The following is a 17,067-nucleotide window of genomic DNA, read 5'->3' on the forward strand; positions in this document are numbered from 1 at the left end:
AGTCAATTAGATCCCAGACTAGAGGGGGTTTGATCACGGGGTAATTTTAGTAATTTAATCATATAGAGAGAGCTGACAATCTGATCATCTTACTTTGCGTTACAACATGAATCATTACATATCAGAAATCAGTGGTCAGAGATCAGGCATTAGAATTAACACAGTTACTTGCGTGTTGTGGCGTTACTGTTGAGTCCATATCGTAAAAGTCTGTTTTTGGACTAAAAAGTAAGTTTTCAGTTCTGAAACTTACAGGATATTCATATAGTATGATCTTATATGTCAAATGTAAGGAAAATTTGATTTCTCAATTCATGACCTCTTTAACAGGTGTGTGTAGACTTCCACTGTGTGTGTTCATTAATTGAACCAAAATTATTTATAATGTTTAACCTTGATTTGGGATGGCTTATTTAATATACCTTGTAAATAGTCAAGATTGCTTGTTAAGGTCAGAGATGTACTAAATCAAAATAAAGATCTGCTGATTTTCTCCTAGCCTACGAGAACCTTCTACAGCAGCTAAAAAATGGAGAAGTGATGTCGGGTGATTCCTTCTATGTCCGTGTTAATATGACGTTGTCGGGCGATGTAGCTGGAACCCTGCCGGTCAAGTGTAACGACATTGTCCATGTTACAAACACACACCATTCCAATGACGGCTTCTGGTGGGCCAGTCATGTGCACCCTTCTCACCTGGAAGACCTTCAGAGTGGGGCTCTGCCCAACTACTACAGGTAGTAAAATAATTTGTATTATTAGCAGAACTTACATCTTTGGAATTTGTTTTTACATTGTAAAATGTACCCAGGCAATGTACAATTTTCCTGCGTATAGTTCCTGGGATTCAGAAGAAAAGCACAATTTTTTCAATTATCATTGTGTGTAAAAATGTGAACCAATTAGACCTGTAGTTTCATCATCTATACTACCTTTTAAAAGTTTGTGGGCAGTTAATTTTTTTTTTTTTTTTTTTGCTTTGCAAGAAATTAGTACTTTCATTCAGCAAGTACACAATTTATCAAAAGTGACAGTAAAGACATTTATAATGTTACAATGATTTCTATTTCAAATAAATGGTGTTTTTCATCAAATAATCTTGAAAAAAGTAAAAGTATTACAGTTTCTACAATAATATTAAGCAACTGTTTGCAACTGATAATAACAAGAAATGTTTTTGAGCACCAAAGCATATTCAAATGATTTCTGAAGGACCATGTGACACTGAGTAATGGCTGCTGAAAATTCAGCTTTGTCATCATAGGAATAAATTACATTTCAAAATATAATAAAATATATTAAAATATTTTGCAGTTATTTTAAATTGTAATAATATTTCACAATATTACTACTTTACACGCGGACACTCACACATAATCTTTGTACATTTTTCAGAGCACAGAGGCTGTTAATCAGGGCTATAGAGGATATGACCTACCCTCGCAAAACTCACAGAAAGGTGAGAATCCATCAGTAAATTCACACAGTCCATATAGTCATTGCAGAAATTATTTTTCTCTGTTTCTTTAACTTTATGTTATTGTGATTTGTGTATATTAAGATTATACTAATAAAGCTCACATGCAATTTTGCTCAGTGTTTAAACAATTACACATGAAGTTAATGGAATGCTGCACAATGCTTAACTGAACTATAAATTGATTGTCTTTGCTGCCCTTTTGACATGACGAATTAAAAGTTTAGTCATAATTCATGTCATATGTTAGTCATAGTCATGTTTCATGTTTCAGATGAATAGTTCTTGTTTTTAGAAATTCTTGTCTAGATTTGTATCGCCATACTGTGGAATTACGGAAATGCTTGCCAAAATATTGAACTCTGGGTGTGGTATGAAGATCTATGTTGAGTGAATAATAATGTGTAACTTATAACTCTGAAACTAGCCATAGACAGAAACCATTCAAACTAATTAAAGAAAAATGAGTCATGCATTCTTGCCATCAAGATTAAGTCAAGTCAAGTCATCTTCATTCATATAGCGCTTTTAAGAATGTAGATTGTTTCAAAGCAGCTTTACAGAGATAAACGTATAATTTAAGGTAACAGAGAATGTTTTGGCTTTATAGCGGTTCTTTAATAAAGTTATTTTACAGCTAAAGTTAGTTTTGATTGATTCGCTTCCGTCGCAACGATCATTTGTTATTAAATTAGGGGCTGCCAAGAAGACACCATTCTCTCTACACAAACTTTAAACGCGATCCTGTGAGAAACGCTGATGGCGTTCACATGCGCATTAAGAATTGGTTCTATAGTTATATGTGTTTGAATATATGTGTGCAGGTTTGTTATTCCCTACAAACCAAGCCTAAACAAATTACTGGTGTTTCCTTATAGTTTTGATTCAGAATTTTATTTTATTTTATCATTTCGGGGTAGATACGCAAATTGAGTTTTCCCGACGACGCTTTATCTGTAGAGTGGGAAAGGGATCCTCCATAGGTAGAGACTAGTTGGCACTTCAGCACTGCGTTGTCATCGGGTCCAGGCGAAGGGCCTTCGTCAGATCTGGATACGGCCTGGATCCGGCAGGCTGCGGGAAGACCTCGGGATAAACAAAGACACTAAAATTAGCGTAGATGCCATTCTTCTCATGATGTAACAAGTACATCAGGATTTATGGGAAGTGTTCCTGGTTCCAGCTGACCTAATCTATGCAGCCTAACACTGAATTATAGAAGTCTATAATGTATTATGTGAATGCTATGTCAAAGAGATGTGTCTTTAATCTAGCTTTGAACTGACAGAGTGTGTCTGCTTCCCAGACAATGGTAGGAAGACTGTTCCAAAGTTTTGGTGCTAAATAGGAAAAGGATCTACCGCCAGCAGTCGATTTTGATGTATTATCAACTGGCCGGAATTTTGAGATCGCAATAGACGTGAAGGACTATAATGCGTTAAGAGCTCGCTCAAGTACTGCGGAGCTAAACCATTTAGTGCTTTGTAAGTCATCAGCAATATTTTAAAATTGATGCGATGTTTAATAGGGAGCCAGTGCAGTTTTGACAGAACTGGGCTAATATGGTCATACTTCCTGGTTCTGGTAAGAACTTGAGCTTCTGCGTTTTGAACTAGCTGTAGTTTGTTTATTAAGCGTGCAGGGCAACCACCCAGTAGAGCATTACAATAATCTAGCCTTGATGTCATGAAAGCATGAACTAATTGTTCCGCATTTGTCAATGAGAGCATATGACGTAATTTAGATATATTTTTAAGATGGAAAAATGCGGTTTTACAGATACTAGACACGTGAAGATTGGTATCAAAGAGCACACCCAGGTTCCTAACCGACGACGAAGACTTAATAGAGCAGCCATCAAGTGTGAGAGACAGACATGCACAAAACATGCACAATGCACAAATTAGAGAGATGTGCACAGACATGCACAAATTAAAGAGACAGACATGCACAAAATTATTGTAGACTTGCATTATTAGATTCTGTCGAGATTTGTCATGAAAAAGCATTATTAGCGCAGATTGGTAGAATATCTGTTACATTAGTCCTCAGTACTTGTTTTCTGTCCACAGGAGAGAACTGCAGCTAATGAGAAGCAGAGAGAGGTGAGGATCGTCAGCACCTGTCAACAGAGCAGAAACCCTCTGTGGGTCAGTGTGGAAGATGACAACAGCACATCACTGGACAGTTAGTACAAGACAAACTCATTCAGCTGTTTTACTCATAACTAAGCATGGGAAACAAAAGACATTTCTGATTCTTAATAGTTCCATTAACAATTATTTTAGTACTTTTGAGGAGGAAATTTTTGGAACAGTGAGATTCAATATTTCTTTCTTTTTTTTAATTCAAACACTTCTTGCAAAAGGTTTTTACACTGTCGTCTTAATTACCTTTCACAGACATTTTGGAGGCTGCATAAATGCAACACTAAACAAAAAATTTGGTAACATACTTCATTTATTTTAGAAAAATCCTACTGACTGATGACAACTACACATTGCCATATGTACAACTACTCAGTAACTACACTGATTTAAGTCTCACAAAGATTAGGGTCATTCAGTTGCAGAAATATTTAATATGGAACCAGTTCTGAATAAAAACATATTAAACCTTATTCATAACATCCAGATTAAACTTCAATTACAATCTTTCAATCTCTCTCTCTCTCTCTCTCTCTCTCTCTCTCTCTCTCTCTCTCTCTCTCTCTCTCTGTGTGTGAATCAACTGTGAATCATTTAATTAATTAATAAGTGTCAGGCAATTTTTTTTTTAATCTTAAGTGTCAAGTAAATCTTTCTCTTCGTAGGTTATGGTTGTGTGCAGAGCAGATGTGTGACTCTGATGCCTTACACCCTGGTCACACCTCAGTTCCCTCCCATCTGTCGCCCAGTCCTCCTCCTTCCCACAATCTTTGGCCATGTCTTGCACAAACGGTTGGCAGAACAGGAAGGTTATCAGCTCTGTGAGCCAGGTAAAAAAAAAAATCACTTTATTTTTAAGCAAGAGGAAAAGAAAAGGGGAAAAAAATAGATAAAGATACCATAGACAAAACTTTCCCATAACGGGAAAGCCACTCTTCGCTTCCGGGTATATAAGGCAGCCTGCAAACTCACACATTAAGCTTTCGCTTCAGAGCCGAGCAGGCATTGTTTCAGTCTGCTCTTCAGTCATCGTTCAGAGAGTCTACGGAACAAGAGGAAAGCTGTTCCTGTGTTGGTGTAATGCCGCGTTTGAGCGGAGGTTACGGTTGCTGAGTGTTTTCACGGTTAAGTGCAGCGGCTATTCCTCTGGGTGCTTCAACATTTAAAGAGCAATTTCCCTAAAAGAGTAAACACGGGTGTGACATTGGGTCTTTTTCAAGATGTCATTCCACCCATGTGTTTCTGGATGCAGTTGTTTCCTGGCCCCATCTGACAGCCACAATCTCTCATGTGTCTGAGCTGTAAGCATTCTGAGGAAGCATTCGTTGAGTCATGCACCCACTGCCGGCAGATGACCATTGTGATGTTGAGATCAAGACTGAGATACAGTGAAAAAGTTGGAGTCCCCTCTGTTATTCCCCGATCTGGTCTATCTGCACAGCAGAGAGACACAGGGCTCACAAAATTTCTAAATCGCTGGTAGCCCTTCGGGCAGGCACTCTTCAGATTTTGGTAGCCCAAAATTAATTTTACTAGCCCAAATAAAAAGACAATTGTTAATGTAGAAAATTGGTTAATAGTCAATGCATCAATCAAAAACTTTTTGACAAAAACACAAATATCAACAATCGGATATAAAATAATCAAATTAGAATCATCAATACATGCATCTGGGTAGGGTTGCACCAGTCGTTCGTAAGTTCTTTCTTAAATTGGAACGTAAAGTCCACACTAGAGTTAGTAACTACTAGCTAGTTTGTAACTAACTCTGTACTTTATTCAATTGCACCATTTGTTCGTAAGGCAGAACGTAGCTAGTAGGTCGTAAGCTCTCCATAAAGGAATGTGTAATCGCATAATATGACGTTTAGCCTCGATGATCCAATAGCAGCCCTCAAATACGTGAGCATAAGTTGTGTTGAAATGCCGTGAATTTCAGTTTATCCTTCATTCTAACTTCTTTTGCCTCACGTTACTAATGGTCAAAATAAGGTTACATTGAATACGATACTTGATCATGAATAACAAGTGTATATGTAAATAACTTTCAGAAACTGAATTTCAAATGAAATTATTAAGGATCAATAAATAAATATTGATACAAAAAACATAAGAAATTAAGTTTATTGATTATGACTGATATTTGACATGCACAACATGGACCCATTCACACAGCGGCGTGCTGTTTAGGACGGGTTCGTGTTGAAGATAGCCGCTAACAAAGTAATCTTTTCACATAATGTTCTCTCTCTTAAAATGTAAGCGAATGTACATTTCAGCATTATCATATATGTCTAAAGAATTGAAGTCTGCCAGGTAAAAGAAGAGCTTATTGATGCATTTCAGTCTGTCTGATATTTTAACCATTACTCCTGATCGGAGGCTGCCGTAAATATTTAGTTTATACGTAGAGTTACACTTCAACTAAGTTTATTGGTTCAACGCAAACATATTTAGAAGTGCTAAGTCGTAACTTAGTGTCCATTTACGTCAAAACTAGGCTAAGTTGTAACTTACGCACAGCTGGTGCAACCAGCCCCCGAGTTTTGAAAACAGTGTCACTTTGTGTCAGGTTAAATTTATAGCAGCCATAAACCAGAGCGTGCAGCACCATTGTTTTAAAGCCTGACAACGCCAAAAGTATTAATGTTCTGATGGAATAATTCACATATTGAAGTGTAGCAATAAATAATAATATAATAATACCAGACTTTTTTTTGAGGCAAGTAAATGGTGCTCTAATTATTTTATGCTCTTTATATAGAAGAATATATGATGGTTAAGTCACCTTTATTTATGTAGCGCTTTTTACAATACAGATTTTTTTTTTTTCAAAGCAGTTTTACAGTGATATTGTGTTAGCACATGGATTCAAACATTCTGACACGCAAAAATCATTCATGTGAAAGTGGAGCTTTAATTTTTATTGATCATGTGTTGATCATTCATGAGAAATTGCACTGCGGATAAATCAGCATGATCAAAAACTTGCGCGGCCATATTTTTCCTTAAAATAACTAGTCAATAATGTGAATAAAGGGAGGAATTTTACTATTTCAGATAGCCCGTCGGGCAGGCTGGTTATGCATTTTGGTAGCCGACGTCGGGCTAGCGATTTTGCGAGCCCTGCAGCCACTTCGGTTAATACACAGGATGATCTGAGGATTACAGTGGAAGCTCTCCCGCCGGGTGAATCCCCGCGGCCCTCCCACTCCTCTTTCATATCACAGCCTGTGGAGCTTCTGGCTGTGGTGTTTGGTCCTTCCCATAGGGGACCCAGCATCTCATTCAGGGCTCCCGCGGAGGACCGGATGTCGAAGATTCAGCTGTGCTGCCCCTTTTGGAGAGAGTAGCGTTGTTTGAGTCTGAACCAGAGCTGACTGCCATGCTTTCCCGGGCCGCTACAAGGGTCAGGCTTGTGTGGAACCCTCCACCGTATTCCTAATGCTCACGGCTGGATGATTGGTTTCTCTGGGCAGGGCATGCTGAACAGCAGCATCCCGCTCTGGTCTCTTTGTTCCAGGAAGTGCATGAGGAGGTCACAAAGTGAATTTGCCCAGCAGTCCTCAGTAGTACAAAAGTACAAACACATCCTGCCCCGAGATCACAGTCCTTCTGGTGAGGACGCGATAGAGCCAGTCCCTCCAGCTGATATGGGTTTTACAGGGTTTTACAGCCAGTACTTCATTGTGCCCAAGAAAGGCAGTGGGTTACGACCGATCTTGGATCTGCACATCTTGAATCGGGCCCTTCACATGTTTCCGTTCAAGATACTGACACAGAAACGCTTCCTAAGGTGCGTTCAACACCATGATTGGTTTGCAGCAATTGACCTGAAGGACGTGTACTATCATGTCTCGATCCTACCTCGACACAGACCGTTACTGCACTTTGCGTTCGAGGGATGGGCATAGCAGTACAAGGTCCTCCCCACTGGGCTGCCCCAGTCGCCCCGTGTCTTCACGAAGATAGCGATGGCTGCCCTTACCCCTTTGAAGGAAGTGGGCATTTGCAACCTCAGCTATCTCGACGACTGGCAAGTCGCAAGATCAGTTATGCGAACAAAGGCACCTGGTGCTCAGGCAACTCTGCCACTTCGGGTCAACTGGAAAAAGAGCAAACTCCCTCGTGCAGAGAATCTCTTTTATCGGTGTGGAGTTGGACTCGGTCGACATGACGCTCAGTCAGTGCTGAACTGCTTGAATTCATTCAGGGGCAGGACAGCAGCTCCACTGAAACTGTTTCAGAGGGCATATGGCATCCGCAGCTACAGTAACGGCGCTCAGATTGCTTCATATGAGACCGCTTCAGTGCTGGCTTGACGACCTGGCATGGCACCGCGGCACACATCGGGTGGAAATCACTCCCATCTGTTGCCATACTTTCAGCCCGTCCTGATCTTGCTTTTCTACGGGCAGGAGTTCCCCTAAAACAAGTGTCCAGGCATGTTGTTGTGTCAACAGATGCCTCCAGCCAGTGCTGTATGCGATGGGCATGCAGCCTTGGGCTCCTGGATAAGACCTCGACTGCAGTGGCATATCAATTGCCTCGAGTTGCTAGCAGTGCTGTTGGCCCTGTGCCGGTTTCTGTGCTGATTTCTATGCAAGTATGTGTTTCCCCCAGTGAGCTTTCTCGCATAGACACTGTGCATGGTCAGGGAGGACGAGGAGCAGATCTTTATGGTTCGCCTTACTGGCCCACCTGGACCTGGTTCCCAGAACTTATGCTCCTTGTGACAGCCCCTACCTGGCGAATCCATGAGGAAGGACCTGCTTTCTCAGGGATGGGGCACCATATGGCACGCACATCCAGACCTCTGGAACCTCCACGTGTGGTCTATGGATGGGACGCGGAGGACTCAAGTGGCCTACCTCCACTATCACTTCTGCTAGAGCCCCCTCTAAGAGGCGTGCTTACACTTTGAAGTGGAGCCTCTTTGTTGATTGGTGTTCTTCCAGCAGGAAAGACCCCCTTAGATACCCAATCAATGTCATGCTTTCTTTTCTGCAAGACGTGTTAGAGCGAAGGCTTTCTCCCTCCACTCTCCACAGCTATATCCGCACATCACGATGCAATAGATGGTAGGTCTCTGGGAATAGACGGTAAGATCTCTGTCTTTGAAGACGGCTCCTGACTTCGCTCAAATCCATTTAGAGGGTGGGGGACCTGAAGGCATTTTCAGTCAACGAAACGTGCCTGGGATTCGGACCGGCCAGCTCTCAAGTCATCCTGAGACCCTGACCTGGTTATGTGCCCAACATTTCCACCACTCCTTTTAGGGATCAGGTGTTAAACTTGCAAGCGCTGCCCCCGGAGGAGGCAGACCCAGCCCTTGCGTTGCAGTGTCCTGTTCGCGACTTGCATTTGTACGTGGACTGCACACAGAGCTTCAGAACTACAGAACAGCTCTTTGTCTGTTATGGAGGCCAGCAGAAGGAAAATGCTGTTTACAAACAGAGGTTGGCCCACTGGATAGTGAATATATCGTCTTGGCGTACCAATCACAAGGCGAGCCGTGCCCTCTGGGAGTGAGAGCACACTCAACTGCTTCCTGCTGGGAGTTGGCACACGGTGCCTCTATAGCTGCAGGCTGGGCAGCACATTCACATTCAACACATTCACAAGATTCTACAATCTCCGAGTGGAGCCGGTTTCTTCCCGTGTGTTAGGTACAAACAGATAATATGCAGGAATGCTGGCTCTGTGTCTCACTCGCACCTCCTCCGAGGACGGGACACAAGCACCTATCTGCTCCTCAGGTGAGTTCCCCGGCTGGTGAACCCTGGTAGAGTTCCTCCAGCATCCTCGGCAGTCAGTTGCGGTGGAGGCATCTGACGCCAGGTCTAGTACTTGTGTGTATGCCCGGTTGTTCAGCCCCTATTGCTTTTTATTTATGCTTTTTATTTATGCTTCTAGATACCTATGTGTTGTGATTCCCCTCCTAGGTGATCCCATGTTTGCATTCTTCCACGGTAGGGCCTCCCTGTTGCCAAGCCTGTGTCTTTCCCTTGGCAGAGTCCACTCTGCCATCTCTCTAACAGTATCGACTCCACCCCTGCACAAGGCGGGATATACCAGAGAGATCTTCCATATGTAGCACTGTCCTAATGGTCATTCCATATGTGTAACTCCACATGTTACCTCCCTACGGGCAGGATGGGGTCTCTGTAGCGTTCATTTCCGGTTGGAATAGGCACGCTTTCACAGTGTTATCCAATAGTCTCTCTGTATAGGGTCAATGACATTCTCCATTCAAAGCCCTGTTCTTTTTTCCACCCCAACAGGTGTGGGGGGACTATGTGGCTTACTCAGAGTGCTGGAAGGGGCAGCAGTTGTGGCACTTTCCATAGGGATTACAATACATCAGTTCATTCTAACGTAACGTCGAACGTGACTGATGGGTGGAGCTACTATGCTACTATGGAAGCTTGTTTTCGCCACTGAATAAAAAATTAAAAAGGTAATTGCGACTTTTTATCTCAAAATTCTGGCTTTTTTCTCTGAATTGTATGATATAAACTCACAATTTGTGAGAAAAAAAAAGTCATAATTGCAAGATGTAAGAAAAAGTGTCAGAATTGTGAGATACAAAGTGGCAATTATCATTTAAACTGTTTTATTCCGTGGCGGAAACAAGCTTCCATAGGCTACACCTGGTGACGAGAAAAAAAACACTTACTTAAAAAGTACTTTACTTTAAAACTTTAAAAACAAATTATTATATAATTACTTGTTATAATTATATAATTATAATAAGTCCTGGCATTAATGAAAATTAAGACTGAGGTGATGTATATTGACCTATATGCCCATCTTTGTTTTTTTCTGTCCCGTGATATATGGCCATCTCTGTTTCTTTCTGTCTGACTTTAATTTCCCCTCTGTATAGTTTTATTTATCTGCTTTGTTCTCTGGCTGCTCCCTCCTTTCCTCACATCTGACATCCATCTCTTATATTTTAGAATTGCTGATGGCAAGTGAGCATGCCGTGAAAATGCAGAAAGGGGAAATTCTTGAAGAATGTGACTCGAAAACACACCGTTGCTATACACTGCAGGGAGTGGAGAAGATCATGAAACGGGTGTGTCATAAAACATTGTTTTCATATTACTAACTGCCTGCTCAACAGGATTCAGAGCAATTTTATTTAGTAAGTTAAAAAAAAAATGGAAGACTGGTTTTACAATAATACAATACAATAATAGGATTTACAATAATTAATCAGAAAGAGAAAGCCTACAAAAATGTTTTGCAAAAATGAAGGTCAGGGGTGAAACTTTATTTTGAGAACGATTAGACAGTCAGACAGACAAACATAGATAGACAGACAGACAGACAGACAGATAAACGTCATATGACGTCAGACAGACATGATATGAATTAATATTCAATTCATTGTTGTAAAATGTTTGGTAACACTTTATTTGAAGCCTGTATTTGCATAATGCCTTATAAACAACCTTATAATATGTTGTATCATCTTATAAATAATCACAACAACAGGTACAATACAGTAGATAATACTTACCTATTTGTGGTTAAATTATTATTAATGCATTATAATACACGCATAATCCCTTATAAACAACCTTATAAAGTGTTGTATCATCTCATGAATAATCGTAACAACAGTAATAATACATACTTTTTTTGTGGTAACTATTAAGAATATGATGATTTATAACACAGAATGGACATAATTTTATCCACTTAAGTTATAATGGATTATATTTCCCATAGTTTCATATATTTTACTTTCCAAATCTCATATCTTGACATTGTTTACTTAAGATCTGCACAGTATCATACTACATTTTATGAAGTAGTCTTTTACTGCTTAAAGTAAAGTGACAAAAACAAAATCTTCTTTTAAACATCTTAAGTGCTTGTGGTCATAATATTTATAAGTGGTCTTTGTCTGCTTTAAGTAAAGTAACAAAAGTTAAATCTTCTTTTAAACAGCTATAAGATATCATGAAGGGGTTAAAAGACATCTTTGAACATTTTTATAAAATGAAAAATAAAATTCCATATGTAAAATCACCAAAACAATATTGCATTGTTTTAAATGTTAAAGAGTTTCCAGTGAGCTTAAAGGGATAGTTCACCCTCAAAAAACATTATTTATTCATCATTTATTCACCCTCAAGTTGTTCCAAACCTGTATTAGTTTCTTTCTTCTACTAAGATATTGTAAAGAATGTTGGTAACCAGACAGTTGACGGTAGCCATTGACTTCTGTTGTAAAGTTTTTCTTTCTTCAAAGCAAACCAGGAGACAGTTGGGATCGCGTTCAACAGAAGTTATTCTTTATTAAGAACTCCGCTGTACGTTGCTGTAGAAACTTCCAACATTGTCTGACTAACGTAACTTTACATGGTTTCTTTATAGGCATTTCAGTGGGCTGTCCCTAAAGGTGCTGAACTTATACACAGCCTTTAGGGATGACTACTGCTAAAAACAATAGAGGCAAATATAGCTGCAAGCAGCAATACAGGGGCCAAGCCGCTGTAGCACAGTAGGGCTGTAGCGCAATGCGGAGCCAGAAGAGCAAAAACAGCAGAAATAGAATGTACATGAAGAACAGATGGGTTCAGAGGTACAGATAGGATGAAATCAAAATGAACAAAAGTTCTGATGAGAACAAACACAGAATGTAGAAAAAACACATTTCTAATCCCAGTGTTAGAAACATTAGTACAGCTTTTACCCAGATGATAAAGGAGTTGAAATGACAATTTTATACACAAATTCCAAAGTCGCCCCACACTGGTCTCGAACCCACGACCGGAACGGTTCGGGATTCATGACGCATGGTTGAACAGATTGCGCCACTCAGAGGACATGTTTTACAAAGCTGCAGAGGAGAGGCTTCAGTGTAAGAATAAGCACACAAAATCATGTTAACGAGATTAGCATGCTAAGCTAGCTTAATGCTAATGTAGCTTATGGTTATCCTGATAGCTGAAGAGCCACATTAGAAAGAATGGCATCTGGTTAGCATGCTAACCAATTATTATGCTAAGTTAACTAGCATAAGGCAAAAAATGCAGGCTAGGTCAACTTCGGAGATGAATATCTCGGGAACGGTAGCAAATATAAAAAATCTGTTCAGTCATTTCTGTGCGGCTCAGTCCAAAGAACATCTGATCAAATTTTGGACAAAATTGAACAAGATTTGAAGGAGGAGTAGCGAAAAAACTGTTTTTCATTTGTTCCAATATGGCGGACAGTCACATTGTTGGAAAATGACAAATGAGATATCGACGGAATTGGCATAAGCCAAGGAACATAATGACGTAAAGAAATCAAAATTTGAACAATGTTTTCAAAAGTTATAAGCGTTTTTGCAAAATACCTTATATCTCTGGAACACTAGGTGGCGCTGTGTTCAATCTTCTCATGTACCTTCAAAGCCTTGTGTTGATCATCCATACAAAATTTTGTGAAGATATGTCAAATAGTTTAAAAGTTATTGCAAATTATGACAAAATTCAAAATGGCGGACACGTGGTACATCCTATCCTGGCAAAATTGATATCCACGGATTCGGCATGACCCAAGGAATCCATAGATACCACATTTGTGATTTTCTGACAAACTGTTCAAAAGTTATTGACCAAAATAGCAATTTTTCATATCTCATGACCCGTAGGTGGCGCTGTTCCCAACTTTGGCATGGAACCTCAGATCATGCTTCCGGTGAAGTGTACCAATTTTCGTTTCGATTGATCCAATTTTGGCCGAGATACAGCCTCTTAGCCAATTTTGGGTGGACCTCGTTAAGTTTGCGACACCATAACTTTTGAACAAAGATGAATAAAAAAAATCTGTTCAGTCATTTCTGTGCGGCTTAGTCCAAAGATCATTTGAGCAAATGTTGGACAAAATTGGAGAAATTTTGAAGGAGGAGTAGCGAAAAAACTGAATACTGTACTTTTCAAAATGGCCACTACTGTAATGGGCGGAGTCTTAATGTAATGTATTGGTTGTGATCAGAATGATGAGAGGAATCAGGTGTACTAAGTTTCATTTCTCTAGATCAAAGGGTTCAAAAGTTATAACCATTTCAATGTTGAATTTTTGAACTGGTGGTGGCGCTATGGAGTTGGTCCTAGAGACTCAAAAATTGGTCCAATTACTATTCATTAGCATCACTAGAAGTGTACCAAATTTCATCATTTTCCTATGTTCCGTTGATAGGGCTGCCATTGACTCCCATTCGGGAAGAAGAAGAAGAAGAATAATAATAATGAAAACTGCAGCAGGTTCTTGTGATAATTGAGTTTCTTCAATTTGAACAAATTGTTTGTCGCTTGAATGTTTGGTTTCTGTTACAGGTGTTTTTTGCGGGATGAAAACTCTGGCAGGTTCTTGTGATAATTCAGTTTCTTCAATGTGAAGAAGTTCCTCATCAGTATCGTGGTTGGGTGTTGTTTGCATTTGTAGAACCTGCATGTTGTGTGTAAATGTTACGGTTAAACTGTTCATGGCCAGGAACAGCTGTTCGATGTCCTGGGCATCGGTGTGGTTCAGGTCAAGTAGTGGTGCTAAAAATGTCTTCAAAATGGAATTTGACACTGTTAAAGAGAGCTCCGTTTTGTTTTCTTTAAACTCAAAAATGCCACCGAGTTTTGTGACGTAAGCGGTGCCACTCCTTAACATTTTGCACTTTGTGCAGCGGTGGAAAGCAAATTGCGGAGAAAAATCTTGCTGAAGAGTGGCACACTTTGGGCAGTGTTTACTAATGTTTATTTGGACACCTTGCAAAGCAGAGGTGATGGTTTTGTGAGAAGTAATTTCGTCTTCAGACATTTGGTGAAGTGGTCCAGTAGAAATTTGAACTTTTGAAGGTGTAATTGTCGAGTGTCTGGTTGATTGTAAAAAGGTTTTTTGTTGGTACCTTTTTGTCATTAAGTTCGTAAAGTCATACGAATTCCCTTGATGGACGTCATTAATAAAGTTGTCCCACAAGGCAATTTGAATTCCTCCGGTTTCATCATTTATCCAACAGTTCATTACCTCTCCTTCAGTCTTGTTAAAAAATACATTTTTAACAGACTGTATCTTTGTTACTTTGGCTTTTAGTGTGGGTATCTGTACACAAAGAGAGTGCGAGAGAGAAATCAGTCATGCCATTTGTTTTCAATGTACTTCAACTTTTAATTTGTATGGAAAAATGTTGTGCAACTTACATGATGCTGTGCATCTAGGGTTTTCATTTCGGCAATGGTGGAGGGGTATAGTTGCTTTGGGGGTTTATGGGGGAATGGTACTTGAGTCACTTCGAGTGTTGTAGAGCTGGTACTCTGGATATCATATTTTGTGTCATTGCTGTCTGGAAAATGAAAGAAACATTTTTAAAAAATTAGATGACAAGGAGGCACATGTGCAATCACTTACATTTTACTTAAAATACCATGTCATTTTTTTTAAATACTAATAATAACAACAAACAAAGCATTGTGAGTTTGTAATAAATGTTGACCACGTCACAAAAGTAAACCGAAACCATGTATACAACTATATACGTGCCTCACAGACATGAGAAATATATTAATGGAAAGTTTGAAATGTCTACTTTAAAAAACATGAACTGATTCAAATCTTAAACACTTTCAGATTATGTAATCTGCATGAAACAGTTTCTTGTTTTTTCAAGACACATTAATTATTGTTTGCAGGTGCACCACAGCAAGCTTTATGCGTTTGAGCACTGATTAGTTGATTATGTACATAGGGGATTAAAGGCTTATGATTTATTCATATAAATGTGCTATCCGTTGACTAATTGCTTAAGTGAACAATTGCTAGTTGACTAGAAAAATCTTGGGCAACCAAAGGAAAAAAAAAAAGTAAAGTAACTTATGGGATCACAATTAAAAATGACTACAAATAAAAAGTGGAGTAAAATATACAAGGCATACTTACTTGGAACTTTCTTTGCATTCATGAGTTTGATTGCAGAGCAGTTTCTTGCAGCATTGTTCCATGAGGTTTGTTGATTACACTGAAAGATGACGGTGTGGTGGTATGTGTCCCTGTCGGTTTGTAGTGAAGCGGTGAAGTATTTGCTATTAATTTTAGATAGTTTTATGGGTGATACAGAATGCACGTATCCTGAAATTGAGTCTGGAAGTTGGTTCATTTTTCTCTCAATTTTGTTTTTCAATATTTCTGTTCTTACAGTGGAAAAGTTCTAATGGAATTCTTTGCAGGATACTCTGGTATTTAACATAATTCACAATTGATTGGGAATGTACCATTACTAATTAAAACAGATTGAGTTGGTTCATAGTTAATTAATTGGAGTGTGTCATTCGTTGATGTTGATTTTAAGTTTATTAGTTAATTAAGGTCTTTAGTGGTAAGTTGTGGATAGATTAATACCTGTAAGTTAATTGGCTTGTTTGTCATTACACTACATTTGATTTTTGCCTGTTATGTATTTGTGGTATAGGCAGGTAAAAATAATACACCGATTTATGTATAGTTTTTTATAGATATTTACAAGTATTGTGCAATAAAGAAAAATGACAATGATATTTTATGGAATTATTTCTTTATTCATTTTAGTAAATATAATTTTTGTGTGGTAAACTTTGAAAAGTTGAGTGACATGTACAGCAATGATACTGGTATGATGAAACTGTCTGTTAAGTCTGTGTTACTGCTGTTGTTGATATTATCACTGGTCCAGACAAAGTAATTAATATGAATCAAAGCAGTCAATGTTTGCATACAATGCATCAAATAGAGATTGTGGTAAGTCTATTCAATATTAAGTATCAGTTATATCCATTGAACAACAAAATTCCCTTAGCGGTTTTAGTTAGTGTGTACATTTGGAGTATTAAAGTATTGATGGGTTATTATGTTTACTTCATTTCTATATAGATGAGTACTATTTATTTAATTTTTACCCAAAATGAGGTGATATGAGAATTATGCAGCATGAGAATTATGCAGCATGTGTCATGTAATGTCTGTTTCATTCATACATGAAGTTAGAGGGCGCCCTTGCCTAGAAAGTGTTCAAAACATTTCAGAAAATCCTTTATATAGCATTTAACGATCGGTGCAGCTGAATAACATGCAGGTAAAGACATTCTGAGGGATGAATGTTCAAGATAATAAACAAACTTTTATGAAGATATATGTTTTGTGTTATTACAGCCACATCCTAAATATGTGTTTTAAATTACTTCACCGTACATTTAAGCTCTTTATAAGTGCGTTTCTTGTGACAATAATTAATTCTGTCTTGGCAACAAATTGCGAAGTGTCTGCTTTCAAATGAGGCTGAAAAGAGGTGGAGTCATTCGTCTGTGTTCCTAGAGCAGGTGAGGTTGATTCTAAGATAGATCTAAGATAGGTCAGAGCAAAAGATTAGAACAATGCTTGAATCAACACAATTTTTATACTAATCCAACACGGTGTTCG

At 38.9% G+C, this 17,067-nt stretch overlaps 1 protein-coding gene across 4 annotated transcripts in view; it reads left to right on the forward strand.

Annotated features, from left to right (window-relative positions):
- The window catches only part of card14 (caspase recruitment domain family, member 14), a 77,280-nt gene that overhangs the window by 36,499 nt on the left and 23,714 nt on the right, over positions 1-17,067 (forward strand). For 3 of the 4 annotated variants that reach the window (XM_079884282.1, XM_079884280.1, XM_079884281.1), the window contains 5 exons: positions 500-737; positions 1,396-1,459; positions 3,550-3,664; positions 4,290-4,454; positions 10,587-10,705. In XM_079884282.1, coding sequence (XP_079740408.1) covers positions 500-737; positions 1,396-1,459; positions 3,550-3,664; positions 4,290-4,454; positions 10,587-10,705 — 701 coding nt within the window. The remainder of the gene's footprint in view (positions 1-499; positions 738-1,395; positions 1,460-3,549; positions 3,665-4,289; positions 4,455-10,586; positions 10,706-17,067) is intronic. The other variant, XR_013822584.1, reaches the window with a different exon arrangement.

Source organism: Squalius cephalus (assembly GCF_949319135.1).
Source record: "Squalius cephalus genome assembly, chromosome: 10".
In the NCBI taxonomy this organism is placed as follows: Eukaryota; Metazoa; Chordata; class Actinopteri; order Cypriniformes; family Leuciscidae; genus Squalius; species Squalius cephalus.